A 26,658-nucleotide genomic window follows, 5' to 3' on the forward strand; every position below is an offset into this window, starting at 1 on the left:
GGGGGGGGGGGGTATGCTAATTACAGGTGAGCATATAAGCTCATTACTTCCCCTGGTATTTCCTCTTTTGGACGTGGAATTTTCCCTCACAGGTTTTGGTTGTTAGGCCCTGTTCACACGGAGTTTTTTGACACGTTTTTTGACGCGGAAAACGCGTCGGAAAACGCGCCAAAAACGACCCAAAATGACTCCCAGTGATTTCAATGGGAGACGGAGGCGTTTTTTTACCGCGAGTAAAAAAAACGCCTCGCGGCAAAAAGAAGGGACATGACCCTTCTTGATGCGGTTTCCGCGTCCAAAACCGCATTGAAAGCAATGGGGACACGTCAAAAAACACCTCGAACTAGTGAGGTGTTTTCTGACGAGTATATTGCCGAGTGTTTTGGAGGAGTTTCTTGCAGGAGTCGTCTCCTGCTGCTAGTCCAGCCCAGCAAGGGGCTGTCATTTCCTGTCTGCTCGTGGAGCCTGAAAAACATCGTGGACAGAACTCAGGGATACAGAAAACCGAAGTCCTGCATCCAAATCGAATACAAGTAAGTGCAATTGCTCCTATGTTCCATACATGCTATACATGTATGGAGCTGTGCATTTTTTTTTTTAGTTTTTTTTTTTTATATTTTTTTTATATTTTTTTTTTATATTTTTTTATTTTTAATTTTTTAATTTTGTTATGCAGTTGTTCATGTATGTCATCTCTTTTTTATTTTTTTTTAACATTTCAGGAACAGAAATGACGACAGCAGAGGTGTACCACCGAATGGACATTGATGTTGGGAAATTGATTCAAGAAGTAAGTATACTTTTTTTTTTTTAATGTGGGCCTGTTCACATCAGCGTGGTTTCCGCTGAGGGGTTCCGTCGGTGCTTTCAGTCAGGGGAACCCCTCAACGGAAAGGCAAGTGTGAAGTGGTGACAGATCCGTTGCTAATGGTTTCTGTTTGTCCCCGTTGTGCAAAGGGTTCTGTCGTTTCGACTGAACCAATACCGCAGTGTAGGGAATCCCATTAGCAACGGATCCATCAGCATTGAAGTCAATGATGATGCAAACAGAAAACAATGTTTTTTTTAATGTGGGCCTGTTCACATCAGCGTGGTTTCTGCTGAGGGGTTCCGTCGGTGCTTTCAGTCAGGGGAACCCCTCAACGGAAAGGCAAGTGTGAAGTAAGTTCCGTTTGCATCACCATTCATTTCAATGGTGACAGATCCGTTGACAGAAGGATGTCAGGCTGGGTTCACACGACCATGTTACGTCCGTAATGTACGGAACGTATTTCAGCCGGAAGACCCGGACCGAAGACAGTGCAGGGAGCCGGGCTCCTAGCATCATAGTGATGTACGACGCTAGGAGTCCCTGCCTCGCTGCAGGACAACTGTCCCATACTGTAATCATGATTACAGTACGGGACAGTAGTTCCACGCAGAGGCAGGGACTCCTAGCGTCGTACATCACTATGATGCTAGGAGCCCGGCTCCCTGCACTGTCTTCGGTCCGTGTCTTCCGGCCGAAATACGTTCCGTACATTATGGACGTAACATGGTTGTGTGAACCCAGCCTCATGCGTGTGAAAACCTCGGCAAAAACAGCCTGAAAAACCGCCTGGAAAACCGCCTCAAAAACCACGTCAAAAACCACATCAAACATGAAAACCTCCAGGGTCAGTTTTTACAGGAGGAATTTTCCTCCTGCAAAAAACTCCGTGTGAACAGGGCCTTAAGCTGGGATCACACAGAGTTTTTTGCAGGAGGAAAATCTGCCTCAAAATTCCGTTTGGAATTTTGAGGCAGATTTTCCTCTGCCTGAATGCCGATTTTCTGGCGTTTTTTGCCCGCGGCCATTGAGCGCTGCGGGCATAAAACGTAGCGAAATACGCTTTCTCTGCCTCCCATTGATGTCAATTGATGCTCGCGGAAAAAAAACTCTTCCGTCTCCCATTGAAATCAATGGGAGGCATTTTTGGCCGTTTTCCAACTCGGTTTCCGCGTCAAAAAACTCAGTATGAACTGGCCCTTAGGTTCAGTTCACACTGAGTTTTTGGACGCAGAAACCGCATCGGAAAACGTGCCAAAAAAGTCTCCCATTGATTGCAATAGGTGGCGGAGGCGTTTTTTTCCCACGAGTGGAAGAAACGGCTCACGGGAAAAAGAAGCAACATGCCCTATCTTCTGGCGTTTACGTCTCTGAGCTCCCATTGACATCAATGGGAGGCAGAGAAAGCGTATTTCGCTGCGTTTTTTTGCCACGAAAATCGGCATGCAGGCAGAGCAAAATCTGCCTCAAAATTCCAAACTGACATTTGAGGCAGGTTTTCTGCCTGCAAAAAACTCAGTGTGAACCCACACTGAGGCTCTGTCACCACATTATAAGTGCCCTATCTCCTACATAATGTGATCGGCGCTATAACAGCAATGTTTTTTACAGCACAGCAAGCGTGATCTCGCGAGATCATGCTGTAAAATGTCATTTACAGCGTGATGTCACGAGATCACACTTGCTGTCATTAAGTCCCACACAAAAGTTACGGAAGTGTCGGGATTGTGAATAGACATTGCGTCCTGGATGGAAGCGATGTCTATTTACTATCAAGACACTTCAGTAACGTTAATGTGTGAGTATTTGACTGCACATCATGATCTAGCAAGATCACTATGTGCTGAGTAAATGAATGGAGAGAAGTGTATGACGCTGATTGGTCAGCGTCATACACTTCTCTCCACAACGCCCACTTGGTCAAAAAGTGAAAACATGCCCAGTTGGGCATTAAGAAAGTCATTAGCATAAATCTAAATTAGGGCATAACTCCGTCAAAAATTTATCGTTTTTCTAAATAAAAACACTGCTGTAATCTACATTACAGCGTCGATCACAATATGTAGAAGATAGGGCACTTATAATGTGGTGACAGAGCCTCTTTAAGTGGGTTCTCTTGGGTATGGCGATGCCATATACGTGAACATAAACTGCTGTTTTGGCACACTGTAGGGCTCAGAAGAGAGGGAGCACCATTTGGCTTTTGGAGCGCAGATTTAGCTTGGCAGTTGTTCTGTTTGGGGTATTGCTGGTATTTCAATTTATAATGTGGGGGCATATGTAATCTGTGTGGAGTACATGAGGGCATAATAAGAGGGTATAATAATGCAGTAAATAAATAATAATTCATAGATGTCTGGCCAGTGTCGCACTGATAAATGGTGCCCAATCTTAACCACTTTTGGAACGCTCTGCACATTTTGCATCACCATATTCTGAGAGCCAGAACTTTTTTATTTTTTCTCCACCAGAACGGTGTGAGGGCTTATTTGTTGCGGGACAATCTGTCGTTTTAATTAGTACCATTTTGGGGTACATGCGATTTTTTTAATCACTTTATATTCAATTTTTTGGCAAGCAAGGTGACCAAAAACCAGCAATTCTGACAATATATATATATTTATTTTTTTACGCCGTTCACCGTGCGCTATAAATGACACATTTACTTTACTTCATTCTGCATGTCGATACGATTATGGCGATACCATGTGTATATCGTTTTTTATATTCTACAGCGTTTGCACAATAAAATAACTTTTTGTTTTAAATCATTTATTGTTTGTGTTGCCATATTCTGAGAGCCATATGTTTTTTATTTTTCCATCAAAAAAGCTGTGGGAGGGCTTGTTTTTTGCAGGACGGCCTGTAGTTTTTATTGGTACAATTTTGGAACTATGCAAACCAGCCTAATAGGCTTCCGTACTAGGCAGACCAGGAGGCCATTGTTAGGCCTCCAGTTGCCATAGCAACCATCGGCACCTACGCGGGTGCTGATCGTTGCCATAGCAACCATTGGGTGCGATCTAATCACCTAGATGAAGGAATCGCTTTTGAGCGTTGCATCTAAGGGGTTAATCGGCAGGATCGGAGGCTAGCTCCAGTACTGGCCATTACAGCGGGATGTCAGCTGTAATATGCGGCTGACACCCGCGGATGATGGCGCAGGCTCTCCTTCTGAGCCTGCGCCATCTTCTTGGCCCTGATAGTAAGCCTTTTAGGCCCAGCCTCCTGGCGGAGCCAAAAAGGCTTCCATGCTTGGCAGACCAGGATCCCATTGTTAGGCCTCTGGTTGCCTTAGCAACCACCGGCATCCATACGACCGTGCTGCAGGGGGGCTGGATCGCTGCATCTAAGGGGTTAATCGGAAGAATCGGAGTCTAGCTCTAGTCCTGGCCGTTAAAGCGGGATATCAGCTGTAATATACAGCTGACACTGGCTGGTGATGGTGCTGGCTCAGCCTCTGAGCCCGCTCCATCACCATCACGTACAGTTACGTGAGAAGGCGCTAACACATTAGCGCTGACTATGTAACTGTACGTGATTAGGCGGGAAGGGGTTAAAGGCTATGGACACCAATGAAATGCATTTTTGTTTTTTTAAAAGGTGTATCCGTGTGTTTGGTGCAACTTTACAAATACTTTTTATTAAAAATTGGTTTTACTTTTTTAGATACAGCTGCTCTGCATTCTCTATAAAGAGCAGCTGTATTTAGCGCTATCCACTGAATCTGTCAGTCCCGCTGACCTTGTGCATCCAATCACAGACTGCAGCGGTCACACCGGATGAATCGCCATCCCAGGAGGCTGGGCTGCAGGATGTCAGAGGGACATGTTGCCATGGCTACGGGCAAGTATAGACAATGTTGTATTTACAAGAACTGCGCGTCATCATGGGTCATCAGAAAGGGCTCTTTCTTTGAAAAAGTCGCACATCTCTCTGAAAAAGTGGCTACACATTACTTACATGTGGTGTTTGGAAACCTCTGAAAAACAAGCTGCACAATTGACTGGAATATCTGAATGTAGGGGGACATAATCTGCACAATTGACAGGAATATTCGAACGCCAGGAACTGACTGGAATATCTGAATGCAGGATTACATAATGTAACGTCCCCACTCACTCCTCGACGGCCGCCACTGTAGACCTCTGGCCAGTGTCTCCGTCCTAGGAGACGCCAGCACTCGCGGTCGCCCTGCTAGGCAGTGTCCACGTCTGGTGTCATCTGCCACATCTGTCATTCATCACGTCTGGTGTCATCTGTCACGCCTGGTATCATCCGCCACGTTTGAGGTCATCTACCTTCAAGTTCCATCTCTGCCTAAGCTTTAGATACTGTCTGGACTAACACAGGTCGTCTTGTACTAGGACTTTGCATAGACTTTGTAGTTTGGCCAGCTGCAACTTTGCTACGGCGGTGCGGCCTAGTAGGTCCCCATACCCACGGATCTTGACAGTACACTCAGGCCATGGACCCCGCTGGTCAACCCAAGACCATGACGACGTCACAAATCATGCAGGCAGACATGCGCGACCTCTGGTCATGACAGGACCAACTCCTCCAGGCGGTGAACGCCATAGCACATCGGCTGGAGGTGCAAGCTGCAGCTTTTACGGCCCCTGCTCCTATTGCTCCTGCTGTTCCTCCTGCTACACCTCCTATCTGTACCGATCCCCGATTCTCCCTGTCACTACCTCCTCGCTACGACGGAAACGTGAGGACCTACAGGGGATTTATAAATCAATGCCAGATCCACTTCAGACTGCATGCAAAGGCATTTTCTTCTGATGAGGCAAGGATCGCCTTCATAATCTCTCTTCTTACTGGCAAGGCCATGGCATGGGCAAACCCCATTTGGGAACGTCAGGGAACAGAGTCCCGTGACTTACAGCGTTTCCTGCATAGTTTCCACAAAGTATATGAAGAACCTGAGTGAGTCTCTTCTGCAGCTATATCTCTGTTGACCCTTCACCAAGGAGACACCTCCGTGGGCCAGTACGCAATTTGGTTCCGTACCCTAGCTGCAGAGCTGACCTGGAACAATGAGGCATTGGTGGCTTCCTTCTGGCATGGTCTGTCTTCCGATATTAAAGACGTTCTTGCCGCTCGAGATTTGACACCTACCCTGGATGATCTCATTTTCCTGGCCACTCTGATTAACATGAGGATCCAGGAAAGGTCCCAGGAGGGTCGGCAGGACAGAAGATTCCCGAGGCTGGCTCCTACATTCCAGCAACCCCTGCTGCCCTCATCAGTTATTTGACCAGAAGAACCTATGCAAGTGGACCGTCTCAAGTTGGCAGTCTTGGAGAAACAACGCAGACGCACTTCGGGACTCTGTCTGTATTGCGGCCTCGAAGACCATTTTGTGCGTTTGTTTCCCCAGAAGCCAAAAAACTCCAGACAATCCTAGGTGGAACAACGCTAAAAAAAACATTCTCTCCCAAACTGTCCATTCCCGTTACTATAGTGTCCGGCAAGAAGACGCACTGGGTCTGCCTATCTGGACTCCGGGTCTGCAGCAAACTTTATACAACAGGACCTAGTGGATCATCTCCAGTTGCCCACAGTCCCTCTGGAGACAACTCTGGCTGTTGCCTCGGTGAATGGATGGAATTCCTCTGCCCGATCCTATCGTCTCTGAGACCAAGCCACTGAAGCTCCAAGTTGGAGCTCTTCACACTGAACAGATTGCATTTCTTATCCCGCCTAAAGCCGTCAATCCAGTGTTGCTGGGTCTGCCTTGGCTCCAGCTACATGCCCTGGTCCTTGACTGGAGTTCCGCAAAAATCCTCCATTGTGGCCCCAAATGTCTCCGCCGCTGCCTGTTAGATTTATCCTGTCCAGACTCCTCTATCCCAGTCATTAGCCGGATTACCCACACATTATGCTCAGTTTGCGGACCTCTTCAGCAAGAAGGAGGCTGAGATGCTTCCCACACACCGGTCTTATGACTGTCCGATTGAACTGGTCCCAGATGCCTCACCTCCCCGTGGATGGGTATATCCTCTCTCCCTGCCAGAGACCCAGTCCATGTCAGCCTATGTCAAGGAGAATCTGGAGAGAGGCTTCAAATAAAAGTCCTCCCCGGCTGGAGTCAGGTTCTTCTTCGTAGAGATAAAATACAGATCTCTTCGACCCCGCATTGACTACCGTGGTCTCAATCAGATCATGGTCAAGAATAAATATCCATCGCCACTGATCTCTGAATTATTTGACCATATATGAGGAGCCAGGATCTTCTCTAAACTAGACTTGCGTGGGGCCTACAACTTTATCCAAATGCGTCGAGGTGACGAGTAGAAGACGGCATTCAAAACTCGGGCACTACAAATACCTGGTGATGCCCTTCGGTCTGTGTAACGCACCCGTGGTCTTCCAAGAATTAGTGAATGATGTCTTCCGAGATCTCCTCTATGTCTGTGTAGTGGTCTATTTCGATGAAATTTTGATCTTCTCCTCAGATCCAACGACACATCGCAGGCATGTCCATCCAGTTCTGTTCTAATTAAGGGAGAATCGTCTGTATGCCAAGTTGGAGAAGTGCATTTTTTAAAAAAAATTCCCGGCCTAAAAAATTCTTGGGCTACTTCATCTCGGACCAAGGTCTCAAGATGGATGCCGAGAAAGTAAAGTCCTTCCTGGAATGGACACGTCCTCAGGGCCTGCGGTCCATACTGCGTTTTCTGGGATTCGCTAACCTCTACCGGCAGTTAATCCAAAATTTCTCATCACTGATGGCTCCCATCTCTACCCTTACCAAGAAGGGTAATGAACGACAAGGTGTGGACTCTAGAGGCAGAATCAGCATTTAATAGCCTCAAGCGTGCCTTCACTTCAGCTTCGATCCTCCATCATCCTGACGCGTCTCGACACTTCAGATCCAGAGAGGCTTCAAAAGAAAGGCAGTAGTGTGTGGCTATTACTCCAGACTTTTTCCTTCCGCAGAGCGCAATTTACTCTATTGGGGATCGGGAGTTACTGGCCATCAAGTTGGCGCTGGAGTGGAGACATCTGCTAGAGGGCGCAGTTCATCCCATTCTGATATACACCGACCACAAGAATCTCACCTATCTCCAGTCGGCTCAACGGCTAAACCCCCGTCAAGCCATGTGGTCACTGTTCTTCACCAGCTTCCAGTTTGTGCTACCCTACCGTCCCGTTGACAAAAATGTGAGGGCCGATGCCCTGTCCAGGTCGTTTGAAACAGAGGACACTGTGGAGACCCCTCAATGTATCATAGACCCGTCCTGCATTGTTACTGCTAATCCCCTGCAAGTTAGAGATATCCGTCCGGGGAGGACTTTGTTTCTTTTGGCAGACAGGAGGAGAATCCTTCGCTGGTGACACAGCTCCAAACTGGCTTTGCACGCTGGTGTTCGTAAGACTCGAGATCTGATTGCTCGTCATTTCTGGTGGCCCACGCTGCCCAAAGATATTGTGGACTGTGTTTCTTCCTGCACTGTCTGTGCTTATAATAAGGTTGCCCACTCCAAGCCTGCCGGACTGCTCCAACCTCTGCCTATGCCCAACACTCCCTTGCAGTATATTGCAATAGACTTTTCCACAGATCTTCCTCCCTCAGCAGGATGCAATGCCATCTAGGTGGTGCTAGATCGCTTCTCTAAGATGGCACATTTTATCCCGCTAACCGGCCTACCTTCTGCTCCTTGACTGGCAAATCTCTTCATTCCGCATACGCTTGAATGGCTTGCCCCTTCATATCGTGTCTGATCAGGGGATTCAGTTCACCTCAAAATTATGGAGTTCCCTCTGTAAACTCCTAGATGTGAAATTGGACTTTTCCTCGGCCTACCATCCTCAGTCTAATGGTCAAGTCGAGAGGATGAACCAAATCATGGAGAATTATCTTCATCACTTCATCTCCATGCAGCATGGTGACTGGGTACAGCTTCTTCCATGGGCCGCGTTCTCTTATAACAACCACACAAGTGAGTCCACTGCTTTCACGCCATTCTACATTGTCTACGGCCAACATCCACGAATCCCTCTTCCTGTTCCGGCTATATCTCAGGTACCTGCAGCTGACTCTGCGTTTGGACACTTTCTGGTGAAATCTGCCAGCAAACCAGGTCCTCTATTCTGCTGGCAGTCGATCGCATGAAGCGGAAAAAGAATACACGAAGAAGAGAGCCGCCTCCGTTTCTTCCTGGAACCAAAGTCTGGCTGTCCTCAGGGAATATTCGCTTGAGGGTGCCCTCATACATATTTGCTCCAACGTTCCTCGGATCTATTGAGATCCTGCAACAGATAAACCCTGTCTCCTATAAGCTTCGGCTGCCTCCTACCCTTAGAATCCCCAACTCTTTCCATGTGTCCCTCCTGAAACCTGTGGTTCTGAACCGCTACAATAAAGCCCCTAGTCCTGCAGTTGCTCCCAGCGGTTCTTCTGATGTGTTCGAGGTGAAAGAGATCCTGGACTACAAGAGAGTAGGAGGAAGGACTTTTTATTTAGTGGACTGGAGAGGGTTTGGTCCTGAGGAGAGGTCCTGGGAGCCAGAAGAAACCCTTAATGGCCCTGCCCTCATTAAGAAATTCCTCTCACGCTCTGGACCCAAGAAGAGGGGGCGTAAGGAGGGGGAGGTACTGTTCATCCGCGGACCGTCGCCCTCATTCACCCCTCGACGGCTGCGACCGCAGACCTCTGTTCTGGCCAGCGTCTCCCTCCTAGGAGACACCAGCACTCGCGGCCACCCTGCCCGGCAGTGTCTTCTAGGGTGCCCGTGCTCGTTCCCGTCCTTAAAGGGCTAGTGCGCGCACATGAAAATAATTACAAATTATCCCCAGATCACCCTGGACTATAAAAAGGGCTCTGCCCTTTCACTCCTTGACTAAGCGTTGTTGTGTAGTCCCATGTTAAGTCTTAGCAAATGGTCCCTTAGTCGTATCCTGTTCCCAGTGTTCCCCTGCCCTGCTACCTGTATTCTGTGCTGTGTTTGTTCCCGTGCCTTTTCTAGTGTTGGAGCTACGTCTGTTGTCATACACCACGTCTGGTGTCATCTGCCACGTTTGGTATCATCCGCCACATTTGGCGTCATCTACCTTCAAGTTCCATCCTAAGCTATTGTCTGGACTATTACAGGAACTCTTGTGCTAGGAATTTGCATAGACTTTATAGATTGTTGTTTGGCCAGCTGCTCCTCCGCAACAGCGGTACAGCCCATTGGGTCCACATACCCACGGATCGTGAAACATGACCTGCACAACCGACTGGAATATCAAAACTTAGGAAACATAATCTTCACTTGATCCATCTCATTTGTGTCAAGTGAAGTTTATGTCCTAGGGCACACATGTCAAACATAAGGCCCACAGGTCAAATCTGGCCTGCCACCTCATTTTAAGTGGCCTGCGAAGTCTGCTGCATTTAAAAACCTGAATCAGGTTTTACATGCAGCGCCACAACAGCAGGACTTCTAAGTCCGCAAAAACAGGTGTTTTTTTTCTACCGACCGTAGCGTCCGGCAGAAAAAAGCACCGTCCGGGATTTAGTTCTCCCGGAACATTGCACTGTGCATGCGCCAAAAAGGACACTCGCAGTGCAAAGGGAAGAACAGGCGGCTGCGGGCATATTTTTAATTTGAAAATATGCAGGCCGTGGCCAAGTGAGTAAGGTCAGTGCCGGGAGTAGACCACTCCAGCCACCTGACCTGAGTCACCTGACCTCACGTCAGTGATGTGAGGTCAGGTGACTGACTCAGGTCAGGTGACTGGACTGGTTCATTCCAGGGCCGGTACCGACCTCACTCAGACTGTCGCTTTGTGACCTGATAAATGTGAGTCACCTCAGGCAGAGTGGAGAGCGGTAAGCTACTGCTCTCCGCTCTGTGGCCTATGTGGCCTGGGGCGCTTTGGGCCGTCGTGTTGGGCTTTCTACAGGGGGCTGCGTGTGTGTTGGGCTTTCTACAGGGGGCTGCGTGTGTGTTGGGCTTTCTACAGGGGGCTATGTGTGTGTTGGGCTTTCTATAGGGGGCTGCGTGTGTGTTGAGCTTTCCACAGGGGTGTGTGTGTGTATGTGTGTGTGTGTGTGTGGTGCTATCTACAGGGTCCTGTGTGTGTGGTGCTATCTACAGGGGCCTGTGTGTGTGTGGTGCTATCTATAGGGGGCTCAACTGGGACATTATTACTGTGTGGGGGCACGGTTACTAAGGGGGCACTTTTATTGTGTCAAGCACTGAGGGATCATTATTACCATCTGAGGCACTGTGGATTAATATAAATGTAACTACTCCTTAACAGTCAAGCGAGCTTTTAAATTGATACAGTCTTATGATTACAATGGGCACTTTGAAGGCAACCATAAGACTGACGTGGTAAAAATGGGTTTGACACCCCTGTCCTAGGGGGACATAATTTTCATTCGACCCAATTTATTTATCTCTGTCACTCCATTAACCTATTATCAGATCCTTCCTGCTGGTAACATAAGCTATTTTCTTAACCCCTTAATGACCGGGCCTGTAAAGACCTTAATGACCAGCTCAATTTTTCTGTTTTTGCCTCTCTGCGTTTCAGCAGACATAACTTTTTTATTTTTTCATTGACGCGGCTGTATGAGGCCTTGTTTTATGCGAGAGAAATAGTATTTTATTTTTCCCACAGTTTGGGGGTAAAAAAAAATTTTTTACACCGTGAATATAGGAAAAAGCGATTCTCGGAATTGTTTTTTTTGTTTATTTTTTATCCCGTTCACGTTTCACGCTAAATAACCCATTAGATTAAGTCTTCAGGTTATTACGGTCGTGTAGATACCTAATATGCTTAGGTTTTTTGTTTTTATTTAGTGTAGGGGCAATAAAATGTATTTAATGCAAAATAAAGACTCTTTTTATTTATTTATTTGTTTTGTTACTTTTTTTTTTTTTAATCCCATCAAGGGATAACTTTATTTGTAACTTTATTTTTTACTTGTAATGTATTAGCATACTTCTGTACGCTAATACATTACACTGTGTCACTATGACACAGGCTGCTGATCGGGCAGCACATAGTGTGCCCGAACAGCAGGCACACGGAACAGACAGCCCTGGGGTCCTTTGTAGGTCCCCAGGGCTGACTGCAGAGGGATTCCCCATTGTTTGATCGCATTACTGGAATCCCAGTGATGCGATCAAAGAGGGGAATTCCCTTTGATCATGCCGCGGTCACGGACCGCGGTAATCAAAGGGTTACACAGCTGGGGTCCGAATGTTTGCCGACCCCAGCTGTGTTCAGGAGGCTGCTCTAAGATCAGGAGCTGTTAGGCTGGGTTCACACGACCTATTTTCAGACGTAAACGTCTGAAAATAGGGCTGCAATATGTCGGCAAACATCTGCCCATTCATTTGTATGGGTTTGCCGACGTACTGTGCAGACAACCTGTCATTTACGCGTCGTCGTTTGACAGCTGTCAAACGACGACGCGTAAATGGACTGCCTCGGCAAAGAAGTGCAGGGCACTTCTTTGCCACGTAATTTGAGCTGTTCTTCATTCAACTCAATGAAGCACAGCTCAAGATTTACGAGCGTCTCAGACGGCTCGTAAATTACGAGGAGCATTTACGTGTGAAACGAGGCAGCTGTAAACAGTCTGTCTTTTCACACGTAAATGCCTCTCATCGTGTGAACATACCCTTAGTAACAGCTCCTGCTTAGAGGATGAGCGCTCACACGAGTGCTCATCAGCCTGATTTTCAGCGACGTCAAAAGACAGTGGGCGGTAGGGAAGGATAACTAAACGTTCAACAAACATCTGACATGTCATAGTAACATCTCAGAACTTTTGATTGGTGGGAGTCCAAGCACTGAGACCCCCACCAATCACTAAAACAAAGCGGCAGAAACGCTCGTGGGAGAGCTTAGCCGCCGCTTCGTTTCTGTTCGGCTTTTTCCGTTAATCAATGTAGCGGACTACGGACTTAATAGTAAGTCTATGAGCTCATACTCTGATACATTCCGGAAAAAGCCGAACAGAAACGAAGCGGCTGCTGAGCATTCCCACGAGCACTTCTGCTGCTTCGTTTTAGCTATTGGTGGGGGTCTCAGTGCTCGGCCCCCACCAATCAAAGCTTCTGACATCATTATAACATGTAAGAATTTGGCTGAACGTTTAGTTACCCTCTAAGAATATATGACATAGTTGCTGTATATAAAATTCCCTACTATAAGCTCCAAATGGCCAAAAAGTGTGTAGACACTACAATAACAACATCCACATGTGTAATTCACCCCAAGGAAACCCTTCCACACTAGCAACATCTGTCATACGCAGCCGGCTCGTGACCGTTACCTATCAGGGCGGCAGCAGCAGAAGTCACCCATGATTTGCAGCAGTGCCCCCTGCCTGAGCTATAACGTCAGAAACCCCGCCCTGGTCAAACACGTGGAGCTGTCAGTGTCATATGACTACATTTCCCGACATTCCTACACCGCAGTTTGTCGCTTTCGTAGTGACGTTCGAGGCAATCAGCGTGCAAGTAACGCGGGAAACTGTGATGTAAACATCCCGCGAGAGGAAGCGGCTGCCGGTAACGGGTGTGCGGGATAACGGAAGTGAGTATGGGGCGAGGCCGTATAACTGGGCTCCGGGAGTGTTACCAGAAATACAGACATATATTGAGTAAGACCCCTCCATGTGAACAATACAGACATGATCACTATTAGATAACGTACTTCTTGTACTTTAATTTCTATACATACTCTATCATAACCCGGCACGATCGTCTCCACCCTGGTGATGGATTATAGGAAATCTGAACAGAATAAAGGCAGTCAGTAATGATGTATATTTGCTTAGCCGTGGCTTCACATCGTCGCTGGCCCCTGGTGTGTGGCATTCATCACTGAAGTTATTAATGTGGCGTAGTGCAACACTTCCAAAATCTTAAGTAGGAAATCCGTTGCCCAGTTCCCCTTTGTCCAACTCCGCAGATAGCCATGTTCTGTCCTGATTTGGAGGCTGAGGAGAAGAGACCTGGTGCACATCGCTGAAGCCGTCACTCACTCTCTGTATTGTGGTTTGCTCTGGTGGCCTCTTCCACTTTGCAGGCTCTGCTGTAACGTTCTACTCCAAGGGGCGCATATAGGATTGGTTCTACTCCAAGGGGCGCATATAGGATTGGTTCTACTCCAAGGGGCGCATATAGGATTGGTTCTACTCCAAGGGGCGCATATAGGATTGGTTCTACTCCAAGGGGCGCATATAGGATTGGTTCTACTCCAAGGGGTGCATATAGGATTGAAATCTGGGGATGGGGTGGAAAAACAAACCATGTTAGCACAATCCCATTAGAAGAAATATAGGAGAAACATCAGACCCAAAAAACTTCAGAATCCCCAGACCAATCCATTTACTTATGCTGCTTGCTTTTTACCAGTTCCTCTGCACCACCAGGCGCCAATGCGCACTACTTCATGTCGGTGTCAGGCGGTGAAGAGGGTACGTGTTCTGTCTTTATCGCTGTTCTCTGCGAACCACATGTCTCATTTTGCTGGACATATGACATTTTTCTTGTTCCTCCAAAATAAGACATCTGATGCACCGACCTTCTTACCACGGAGGACAGCGATAAATGTTCATCTGTGCGCCACTTTGATGAGGTGGAAGAGGCCCAGCGGTGCACAGGGAACCCATGCTCCATGACTGGTGCAGCAGCACTTCTGCGCTTCCTGGCTGGTGCTAATAGAAAATTGTAAGAGTGTCTGCAGTAGACCATGGAGCGGGCATTCTACTGGCACAGCTGCTCTTAGGCAGCTGTGTCAGTGGCCAGGTACAGCAAGGATGTCGACAGCCGCCTAAGGTGAGATACTTATCTCACCACGTGGCAGATGCTGCCCTGGGCACGGGTGTCCCCATGCGTTTCCAGGGTGAGCCAAGTTTTTGTCTTCTGCGCTGCAGTACTTATATTTTATGGTGCGGTAAAGAGAATCCTTTATTCTGAGAATCGGAGTGGAAGTCTGCACAAGAGATTAGAAAACTGCTTCATGTGTGCACCCCTTATTACTGTGAAGCGATGCCAATATTAAGTGTGGGTAAAGTATTTTTTTTCTTGCTCTTCTTCAGCAGTAACCTCAGCAGCTGTCATATTTTTGCCCGTCTCATGGATTCTGTGGTGACATCTAATGAGCAAGAAATGCTTGCAGAAGAAAACCAGTGTAGTGAAGATGAGATTGAGTTTGTCGGTGTAAGTATTGGAATCAAGAATATTGGGTACATAGTTGTTGTTTTTTTTTAATTTTCTTTCTATAATGTTGTAGTGGTATTCCCAACTCAGGGATCCACACCTATCTCCAGAACAGGGATCGCTCAACGCCTGGTGAGGCGTGGCCACCTCTCCATTCATTCTTTGCTTGGATGTCCCCATAGATGCGGGTTCCAGCTCTCGGACCTCCGTCCTGGAGATAGATGTGGGTCCCAGAGCTGGAACCTGTACCTATAATATTAATGGCATATCCTGTGGATATGCGGTCCCCCAGGTCTGTCATCCATTAGACCTAGAGGCAGAGCCTGATAGGATGCCTGTCAGCGCTACTCTGGCATAATACACTGCGATACAAAAACGAGCGGGCTCATACGTTGTCAAGTTTCCTAGTGAAACGAAAAGATTTTTAATTAAGTGAAATTAAAGGCTTAAAAATTGTAATAAAATTTAAGAAAAAACAAATGCTTTATGTAAAATAAAAAGTACACGCGATTGGTATCGACTTGTTCATAACTACCTGAAATATAAAATGATTTTGTTTTTTAATGTGAACGCCACAAACAAACAAACAAAACGACACTATTGCTGGTATTTGATCGTTCCACCTGGGTCTTAGAATGCGATGATGAAAAATTACACAAAATGACAATTTGCACAGAGGATAGGCGCTGTACTTATCACAGCTGGAGGTGGATTGCATGCGACTAGGACTGGTCAAATTTAGAGGATGGCGCTGATGTTACCAACCAAAAGGAAAGACAAAAGTAACATGAGTTAACAGGTCAACACAGTTAACCCCTCTTCAGTCAGACATGTCCCCAACACTGTAAACCCCTCTCCTTATAGTCTTGTCCCCATCACAGCTAACCCCTCTGTCACCATGTTGCCCACATGCTGTCAGATTGATTTATTAATTTCATGAACACATGATATGCTTAGATACAGTGCCCCAGCAGACAGTATCACACATAATCGGGTCCGGTACAGGGCCCCAGTAGACAGTATCACACATGATCGGGTACGGTGCAGGTCTCCAGCAGACAGTATCACACATGATCGGCTCCGGTACAGGTCTCAGCAGACAGTATCACACATGATCGGGTCCGGTACAGGGCCCCAGCAGACAGTATCACACATGATCGGGTCCGGTGCAGGGCCCCAGCAGACAGTATCACACATGATCGGGTCCGGTACAGGGCCCCAGCAGACAGTATCACACATGATCGGCTCCGGTACAGGTCTCAGCAGACTACATCACACATGATCGGGTCCGGTACAGGGCCCCATCAGACTGCATCACACATGATCGGGTCCGGTACAGGGCCCCATCAGACTGCATCACACATGATCAGGTCCGTTACAGGGCCCCAGCAGACTGCATCACACATATGTTTTGATACTTGGCTCATCAGACCATATCCAATCCATATGCTTACCCTCCCCGCTCTTGAGTTGGGTCCTCTTGACCCACGGGAGCAGTACTGGGTCCTGACACTTTTCAGCATCGCGACGTTATTATACAACGTCCTGACGCTGAACAACGTCAGGACCTGGTGCTGCGTCTGGAGGTGAAGAGGACCTGACTCAGGAGCAGTAAGTACATGATGATTTTACTCTGGTGGCAAGTGCGGGGCCTGGGACGTCAAGGTGCGGAGGTTTCAATCACAAGGAGAGTTTTCTGGGATTGTGTCTGAATATTCGTGCTACAGCTTCTATCGAAGTGCTTGTCCACACGAAACAGAATTGCTGCGGAAAATTTATGCTGCAATTCCGCAGAAACGAGCAGGTTTTCTGCTGCGGAAAAACTGCACCATTTCCTACATTTTTTACTGCAGAAAATGGTGTGGAGTTTTCTGTGTCTTTCTCAATATTGTGAGATGGTGACATCTCCTCTGAAAAACGCAGCAATTCAGTCCACTTTCCGCAGCAGCAATGGACATGCTGAGGTACAAAAAATATGCACCGCAGGTCAATTTCTGGTCAGAGTTTTTATGCAGCGTGTGGATGACATTTGTTAAATCTCACCCATTTTGCTGCTACTGTATTCTGCTGCGTATTTTCCGTCCGTAATTTCAGACAATACTCAGCAATTCCGCTACGTGTGGACAAGCCCAAAGTGTTAGGGTATGTTCACACGCAGTGACCAAAAACGTCTGAAAATACGGAGCTTTTTTCAAGCGAAAACCGCTCCTGATTTTCAGACGTTTTTCTAGGAACTCGCGTTTTTCACGGCGTAAGTCAATGAAAAACGCCTCCAAAAAACGTCCCAAGAAATGACATTCCCTTCTTTTTCGCGGGCGTCTTTTTACCCGCCGTATTTTGACAGCGGCGCGTAAAATTAAGCCTCGTGGGAACAGAACCTCGTAAAACCCATTGCAAGCAATGTGCAGATGTTTGTAGGCGTAATGGAGCCGTTTTTTCAGGCGTAATTCAAGGCGTAAAACGCCCGAATTACGTCCGAAAACACTGCGTGTGAACATACCCTTATATACTGAGTTCACAGCTTGACTGCTCATTACTGCTGTGTAATCTCCATGTTGCTGCTGTCTCAGAGTGTTCTACAAAGATAAAGTGGAGCAGGATGTTTTCTCTTTTTGTGTGTGCAGTGTATAGAAGACATGATAGGAGTTACACTCCATCCACTTGCTTAGGGAGAACAGAATTAGAGAGAGAGCCTGCAGAGGGGAAAACTGCTTAAAGGAACAGTGTCATCAGAAATTATTTTTTTATATGTTAAAGATGTTAGTGCTTTATTAAAAACTTTTATATTTATTTGTGTGTTTGTGTTTTACTTTTTCTTATTTTTACACTTTTTCTTCCCTATGGGGGCTGCCATTTTTTGTTCCATTTCTGTGTGTGTCGATTAACGACACATACAGACATGGAATACGGCAGCCACAGTCCCATAGGGACTGCGAACGGCTCCCGTCCCATTGACTGCAGTGTACGGCGTCTGTGTGGGAACTGCGCATGCGCCGCTCCCACACAGTCCTATTCGAAATTGGCGCCGTCCGGCGCCATTTTCCTGTGGACCGGAAGTCGCGGCCGGACAGTAATATTACTACTTCCGGTCGCGGCTTCCGGATTTCTGCACTTTCACCAGCGGCAGCAAACGGAGCGGACGGGCCGGAGGGAGCCGCGGCGGCAGGAGCAGGTAAGAGATTTCAATGTATGTTCGTGTTTGTGTGTGTTTACTACTGTATGTAAACCTACTACACTGTGGGTTAGCTCAAAAAATGGCGACACACAGTGTAGGAGGTTACACCGTTCAAACCCCTCGTTTATCCCGGCACTAGCCAGGATAAAGGAGGGGGGGATGCTGAGAGCTCACTAGAGCGAGGGCTTTTAACCCAATGTTGCAATGCTGCAATTTTGGGAACAGCTCCATCTAGTGACCAAAAATGGGTAGTATTATAAATTAGAAATAATTTATAATATTTCCTGGACTCGTGCAAAAAAATAAAAAAAATTTGAACAATGTTTAACCACCCACACACTAAATGTTTAATTTTTAAAAAAAAAACATGTTTTTCTGGCAACACATTCCCTTTAAAAAAAAAAAGAAAGCAGAATACAAGTCCTGTAATGGCCATAAATCGTGTTATTCCCCATGTACACACAAATAACCGCTTATACTGAAAAGTTACCTGAAAGGTTAGGGATGCTTTAACCCCTTAAGGACACGGCCAGTTTTGGCCTTGAGGACAGAACAATTTTCTTATATTTCCCTCTTTGCATCCCGACCAATTTGTATGAGACTTGGTTTTTTGCGTGAAGAGTGTTCCTTTATGTAGGTACCATTTTTTGGTACAAATACTTTATAGTTTAATTTATATACATTTTTATTTTGGCAAAAATGCCTGAAAAATAAGCAGTTCCATTGCAGTTTAATTTATTTACACCAATCATAAATAATGCTATACATTTGTTGTACAGGTTGTTACGGTCGTGGTGATACCAAATATGTCTTTTTCATGTTTTGGGACTATATTTCTGTGTATTTTTTGTTTTTAATTTAACGTTAAAGGGAACCTGCCACCAGCATTTCACCTATTAAACCAGCAATACCTGGTGGTAGTGGGTGAAAAATCATTTCTATATAACCTATAATTGTCTTCTTAGTCGGCTCTGTAGCTTTAGTATTCAGTTTAGTGTTCTCACACCGTATGCTAATGAGCAGAAAAGAGTCAAATCTTCGTTTGAAAAGAGTCAAATCTTCGTTTGAAAAGCGTCAAATCTTCGTTTGAAAAGCGTCAAATCTTCGTTTGAAAAGCGTCAAATCTTCGTTTGAAAAGAGTCAAATCTTCGTTTGAAAAGAGTCAAATCTTCGTTTGAAAAGAGTCAAATCTTCGTTTGAAAAGAGTCAAATCTTCGTTTGAAAAGAGTCAAATCTTCGTTTGAAAAGAGTCAAATCTTCGTTTGAAAAGAGTCAAATCTTCGTTTGAAAAGAGTCAAATCTTCGTTTGAAAAGAGTCAAATCTTCGTTTGAAAAGAGTCAAATCTTCGTTTGAAAAGAGTCAAATCTTCGTTTGAAAAGAGTCAAATCTTCGTTTGAAAAGAGTCAAATCTTCGTTTGAAAAGAGTCAAATCTTCGTTTGAAAAGAGTCAAATCTTCGTTTGAAAAGAGTCAAATCTTCGTTTGAAAAGAGTCAAATCTTCGTTTGAAAAGAGTCAAATCTTCGTTTGAAAAGAGTCAAATCTTCGTTTGAAAAGAGTCAAATCTTCGTTTGAAAAGAGTCAAATCTTCGTTTGAAAAGAGTCAAATCTTCGTTTGAAAAGAGTCAAATCTTCGTTTGAAAAGAGTCAAATCTTCGTTTGAAAAGAGTCAAATCTTCGTTTGAAAAGAGTCAAATCTTCGTTTGAAAAGAGTCAAATCTTCGTTTGAAAAGAGTCAAATCTTCGTTTGAAAAGAGTCAAATCTTCGTTTGAAAAGAGTCAAATCTTCGTTTGAAAAGAGTCAAATCTTCGTTTGAAAAGAGTCAAATCTTCGTTTGAAAAGAGTCAAATCTTCGTTTGAAAAGAGTCAAATCTTCGTTTGAAAAGAGTCAAATCTTCGTTTGAAAAGAGTCAAATCTTCGTTTGAAAAGAGTCAAATCTTCGTTTGAAAAGAGTCAAATCTTCGTTTGAAAAGAGTCAAATCTTCGTTTGAAAAGAGTCAAATCTTCGTTTGAAAAGAGTCAAATCTTCGTTTGAAAAGAGTCAAATCTTCGTTTGAAAAGAGTCAAATCTTCGTTTGAAAAGAGTCAAATCTTCGTTTGAAAAGAGTCAAATCTTCGTTTGAAAAGAGTCAAATCTTCGTTTGAAAAGAGTCAAATCTTCGTTTGAAAAGAGTCAAATCTTCGTTTGAAAAGAGTCAAATCTTCGTTTGAAAAGAGTCAAATCTTCGTTTGAAAAGAGTCAAATCTTCGTTTGAAAAGAGTCAAATCTTCGTTTGAAAAGAGTCAAATCTTCGTTTGAAAAGAGTCAAATCTTCGTTTGAAAAGAGTCAAATCTTCGTTTGAAAAGAGTCAAATCTTCGTTTGAAAAGAGTCAAATCTTCGTTTGAAAAGAGTCAAATCTTCGTTTGAAAAGAGTCAAATCTTCGTTTGAAAAGAGTCAAATCTTCGTTTGAAAAGAGTCAAATCTTCGTTTGAAAAGAGTCAAATCTTCGTTTGAAAAGAGTCAAATCTTCGTTTGAAAAGAGTCAAATCTTCGTTTGAAAAGAGTCAAATCTTCGTTTGAAAAGAGTCAAATCTTCGTTTGAAAAGAGTCAAATCTTCGTTTGAAAAGAGTCAAATCTTCGTTTGAAAAGAGTCAAATCTTCGTTTGAAAAGAGTCAAATCTTCGTTTGAAAAGAGTCAAATCTTCGTTTGAAAAGAGTCAAATCTTCGTTTGAAAAGAGTCAAATCTTCGTTTGAAAAGAGTCAAATCTTCGTTTGAAAAGAGTCAAATCTTCGTTTGAAAAGAGTCAAATCTTCGTTTGAAAAGAGTCAAATCTTCGTTTGAAAAGAGTCAAATCTTCGTTTGAAAAGAGTCAAATCTTCGTTTGAAAAGAGTCAAATCTTCGTTTGAAAAGAGTCAAATCTTCGTTTGAAAAGAGTCAAATCTTCGTTTGAAAAGAGTCAAATCTTCGTTTGAAAAGAGTCAAATCTTCGTTTGAAAAGAGTCAAATCTTCGTTTGAAAAGAGTCAAATCTTCGTTTGAAAAGAGTCAAATCTTCGTTTGAAAAGAGTCAAATCTTCGTTTGAAAAGAGTCAAATCTTCGTTTGAAAAGAGTCAAATCTTCGTTTGAAAAGAGTCAAATCTTCGTTTGAAAAGAGTCAAATCTTCGTTTGAAAAGAGTCAAATCTTCGTTTGAAAAGAGTCAAATCTTCGTTTGAAAAGAGTCAAATCTTCGTTTGAAAAGAGTCAAATCTTCATTCCTCAAGTCTTTCAGAGTTTACCGTGCCTCCTTACTTTTGATTGACAGCTCCTCGCCTTCCCCCAGCACACAAAATCCCGTGCTTGTGCATTGATGTCCTCTTCTGGGATGTGCGCACAAAGGGAAAACGGATTATTACGATAAAAGGCGCAAAATGTTTGCAGAGCGTTATTTACAGTCGGAGGAGGAGTTTAGGAGAGGGGATAGTGGCAATGAACTTTTGATAGCAGCGGCCAGTGAGGGATAAGTAAAGTTCAAAAGGGGAAATGCTGGTGACAGGTTCCCTTTAAGTTTTTTTTAACTTAATGTAACTTTTTTTTTTTTGTTTTTTTAATCCGACAGAGGGATTTTTCATTTATATTTTGTAACTGTAATATACTGGCATATATCTATATGCAGGTACATTACCCTGTGTACTAATTGTACACAGGAAGTTTTTAGGGCGTACCGAAGTATGCCCTAGGCTGTCTGGCTATACAAGTTATGGGCACAGAGATTTCCCCCTTCTATTCACTTTGAATGCCGCAATCAGCTTTGATTGCGGCATTCAAGGGGTTAACGGCAGAGAGCAGAGGTTTCTCTGCCGTAAGAGCGGGGCTGCGGTTGTTTATTACAGCCATTGCCCCGCTACTGATCGCGCGCACACTGGCTCATCCTAATGCGCTAAACACCCGCTGCTCAGGACAGGTATTCCCGTTCTGTGTCGGCAGCTAGTTGAAGAAGCCCTCCAGTGGAAACGCAACTATCCATATCTGCATTCCCCACCTGACTGTATGCCACACTTCTTTTATGTTTACTGGACTTACTTTTTCCACTTCTGCCTTGTCTGTGCTTTTAAAAAAGCTTCCATCTTGATTCTTACATTTCTCCAGCTTTCTCTTCCTCTCTGCTGTGCTATCAATCCCATGATGCTTCAGCACAGCATCACATGACCTGCTAAAGACCACACCATTTCTGCATGCTGGGGGACACTGATTATCATTCTCTCTATATACTCCTAAGGCTAGATTCAGGCGGGCGTTTTTCACGTCCAAGGTGCATCTGTGCTCTGCGCTGCGGGATGCGCTATCACGCATCCCCCATAGACTAGAGTCTTTGGAGTGAAGCGTGAAAAAATAGGACATGTCCTATTTTCTCACGGATCCTTCACGCAGTCCGTTGAAACAACGGCCGTGTGAACGGCCACATTGAATTATGTAGGTCTGTGTGACGGCCGTCATACGGACGTTTAACACGTTCGCCTGAATAAGGCCTAAATAAGCTGAGAACCAATAAGTATAAAGACAGGGCGGCTGCACTATATTCTTCTACATTATACCCGTGTGACAGGAACCTGTCTAAGTATCAGTGGTAGCAGATGATGGAAGTTTCTGCCCCCCCTGTACAAAACTAGTGCTGTACAGGAACTGCTGAAGCCCGTGATGGGTGACAAAGATCTCCATAGGATCAAGTAGAGAAAGAGTCACCGAGCCTGATTCACACTGCTGCTAAGCAACCAGCCCAATCTAATATATAGAGATAGAAGCAGCAAGAAAAATAACAGGTGAGACACGACACATGGAATACCATAATGGTACACATGGGAAATATTAGATTTGGCCGGAGTGTCCCTTTAAGGGGTTAATTCTGTGTATATTTCATTCAGGGTAAGGATATGTTCACACGGCCTATTTTCTGCCGTTTTTCGGGCCGTAAACGGCCGAAAAATCGGAAGCGGAACGCCTCCAAACATCTGCCCATTGATTTCAATGGGAAAACGGCGTTCTGTTCCAACAGAGCGTTTTTGTGCAGGACACTTCTTGGGACGTTTTTTGGAGCCGTTTTACATACTCTAGTAAAAAATCTCCAGAAACGGCCGTAAAAAATGCAGCAAAAAACGTCTGAAAATTAGGAGCTGTTTTCTCTTAAAAACAGCTCCTTATGTTGAGACGTTTTTGACTCTGCGTGTGAACATACCCTAATACAGAAAGATGTGGTACATCCAGAATTGTCTGGAGTCATTTGCGTCTTTCTGTTGGCATTGGCAGTTACTTTTGTGCGCCAGTCACACAACGAATATCATCGCCTTAGTGCAGTTTTGCACCAGGGTCAGAACTGATAGTAGATGTGAGTGTCCCACCTGTGGTATGAATGAGGACAGCCAAGTGCAACTCTTTAAATCACATTAAACATCCCATTTAGAATTCAGTATCCATATTCAGGCGAATAAATACATTACAGTGCAGAAATAGAAATGTTCTATTAACTATTCCCACTCTAAAGCAAAATATATATATATTTTTTTGATTGCCCATAATCACGGCCTGCGGGCCAGATTTTCGGGCGGAGTGGCCCATAAAAAACAAAAAGTAGGGAATGCTCCATAATTCCCGGCACGTTTCTACGGCACGGACACCTATCCGTAGCGATACGGAAAGGTGACCGCGGCCAATAGAATTAGGCGGGTCAGTAATTGCGGACCGTATTACAGTCCGCAATTACGGAGATTTTTTACGGTCGTTAGTACCGCTTCTTGTTGTTATCTTGTGCTTGCGCACTTTTGCGTGCTTGGGCCTGTAGTTCCGTCTATACTCGTGTTCGAGTATCAGGCTATGTTGGTACTTGCATCAAATATAGTTTAAATCGGTGATCACCCGGGTGGCACCTTTTCCACAAACTAGGTATAGTTGTTTGTTGTTGCGCTGGTCCTTAGGAGTTATTTCTATATATAAAAAAACACATGTAGTATGGCTAGACGCGTTTCACAGCGCGCTCCGCTCTTTTCACAATAGCTGTATAAATTAATTATAAAATATCTCTGTTTTTGTGCCTTTTTTATGGCTACTTTGATGCATATGAATACTGGACTATATTCCATCTGTTTCCAATTACACTTAACACTTTAGTGACCAGCCTATTTTAAACCTTAATGACCAGCTATTTTTTTTTTTTTTTCCCCCCATCGTCTCACTCAAAGAGCTATAACTTTTTTTATTTTTGCGTCGACATAGCTGTATAAGGACTAGTTTTCTGCGGGACAAGTATTATTTTTTAATAGCACCATTTTGGGGTACATATCATTTATTGATTAACTTTTTTTGGGGCGTAATAAAAAAAATAACAGCAATTTTGTCACTTTTTTTGCGTCCTTAATTTACACTGTACCTTGTGGTCTAAATAACATAATAACTTTATTCAGCGGTCGTTACGATTGCGACGATACAAAGTTTATATCGTTTTCTTATGTTTTACTACCTTTACACCGTAAAAACTGTTTTTTCAAAATTATTTGTTTTTGTGTCTCCATATTTGAAGAGCCATAACTTTTTATTTATTCCCGCCAATGCAGGTTTATGAGGGCTTTCCTGTTGCGGGACGACTTTTATAGTTTTTATTGGTACCATTTTGGAGTACATGCGACTTTTTGATCACTTTTTATCAAATTTTTATGAAGGCAGGATGAACGTAACGCGGCAATTCAGGCATTGTTTTTTATTTTATTTGCGGCGTTCGCTGAGGAGGTTAAATAACAATAATAGCTTTATAGTTGGGGTCGTTACGGATGGGGCGATACCAAACATGTAATTTTTTTTATTCAGTAGTGTGCAAAAAAGTTGATTAGCTATGCACGGCGCTGGTCCAAGTAGAGCTCCGTCCAACTAGCCATTATATAGCAACAGTAATAAGGAAAGTTCTGTATAGCACTCATGTCTTTATGTAAAAAAGCAAACTTTTTAAATCCGGTCGTGCGAAGAATAAGTGGGCCAGTGATATGGAGTGCATTTTTTAAATTTTAATACTGTTTAACCCCTTCACCACTGCCATACGGCTACATACGTTCTAACTGCCGATGCCCCGTGCAGTTAGCACGTGTATAAATGTTGACAGCCTGGAACGGGTTTGAGTGCAGTGCTGCTTCAGTGTGAGCAGCACTACACTCTCATGTGCACCTGGGCTTTGAGAGCCACGGAATCCGCCACGCACAACTCCTTGTAGGTACTGCAAAACCCTCTGTAGATAGCGCCATCTAAGCTCCCGCCAGCGCTCTGTCCGAGGATTCCTCTCCTAGAGGGATCCCCCGCCTTCTCTCCATCCCTGCTGTAGATAGTGTCAGCCCCCCCTGCAGATAGCAACCCTCCCCCTGCTGTAGATAGCATCGCAGCCCCACTGTAGATAGCGCCACCTGAACTGACTGTAGGAGCGAAATCCCCGGTGTCAGATTCTGCTTCTAGAGAGAGCCCCTGACGTCACTGTCCATTTGGAAAATGACGTCAGCGGCTCTCTCTAGGAGCGAAATCCCCGGTGTCAGATCGCTCTGTGTTGGGGATTCCGCTACTGGAGAAGCCCCTGGTGTCACTATCCATATATGGACAGGGACATCAGGGGCTTCCTGCAGGAGCGGAATCTTCGGCCAGAGGGATTGCGCTCCTACAGGGAGCTACAGTGGTGCTATTTACGTGAAGGGGGTGCCATTTACAAGGGGGGGGGGTGGTGGCTCTATCTGCAGCGGGGATATTGCTAAATACAGGGCGGATGTTGCTATCTACAGGGGGGTGGCTCTTTACAGGGGGTGTGGTGCTATATACAGGGGGTGTGGCATTATATTGGCACTATCTACAGTGGACACTGGCGCTATCTACATGGGCACTATGTGGGCATTATCTACAGGGAGAACTGGCACTATGTGGGCACCGCGGCACTATCTACATTGGTATTGCATCACTATCTACATGGGCACTGTGGTGTTTTCAGGGGGTTGGAACAAAAAACCCTAACGAACAAAATTAAACTTTTTATTTTTATTTTAATGTCCTTGAAAAACGGATGGCAAATGCCGGTTAAAAACGGTCAGATGGCTGGGAAATGGATTCAAATTTTGAAACCCATTGATGCAAAACAGTTATGAAAAACGGACAGTTGATTTGTTGTTGACTGCCTTTTTTTCATGGTCGTGTGTGTGTGTGTGTGTGTGTGTGTGTGTGTATATAGCCCTCTTCACTCTCCCCTCACAGCGATCCAGGGTGACGGAGAGAGAAGAGGACTAATTGTTACAGAGCTCTACAGTGTGTGTGTGTGTGTGTGTGTGTGTGTGTGTGTGTGTGTATGTGTATATATGTATATATATATATATATATATATATATATATATATATATATATATATATATACATACACACAGTGAAGGAAATAAGTATTTGATCCCTTGCTGATTTTGTAAGTTTGCCCACTGTCAAAGTCGTGAACAGTCTAGAATTTTTAGGCTAGGTTAA

At 44.8% G+C, this 26,658-nt stretch overlaps 1 protein-coding gene across 5 annotated transcripts in view; it reads left to right on the forward strand.

The window, feature by feature from the left end:
- Positions 1-13,249: 13,249 nt before the first annotated feature.
- Positions 13,250-26,658, forward strand: part of ZNF451 (zinc finger protein 451) — an 84,834-nt gene continuing 71,425 nt past the window's right edge. The window contains exons 1-2 of one of the 5 annotated variants that reach the window (XR_012883159.1): positions 13,250-13,360; positions 14,871-14,991. Coding sequence is in view for 4 of the 5 variants with exons in the window: in XM_075861980.1 (XP_075718095.1) it covers positions 14,908-14,991 (84 nt within the window). In the remaining variant the exon portion in view is untranslated. Of the gene's footprint in view, positions 13,428-14,870; positions 14,992-26,658 lie in introns of all 5 variants that reach the window. The other 4 variants (XM_075861980.1, XM_075861978.1, XM_075861981.1 and 1 more) reach the window with 4 other exon arrangements.

This window comes from Rhinoderma darwinii, chromosome 4, assembly GCF_050947455.1.
Source record: "Rhinoderma darwinii isolate aRhiDar2 chromosome 4, aRhiDar2.hap1, whole genome shotgun sequence".
Classification (NCBI taxonomy): Eukaryota; Metazoa; Chordata; class Amphibia; order Anura; family Rhinodermatidae; genus Rhinoderma; species Rhinoderma darwinii.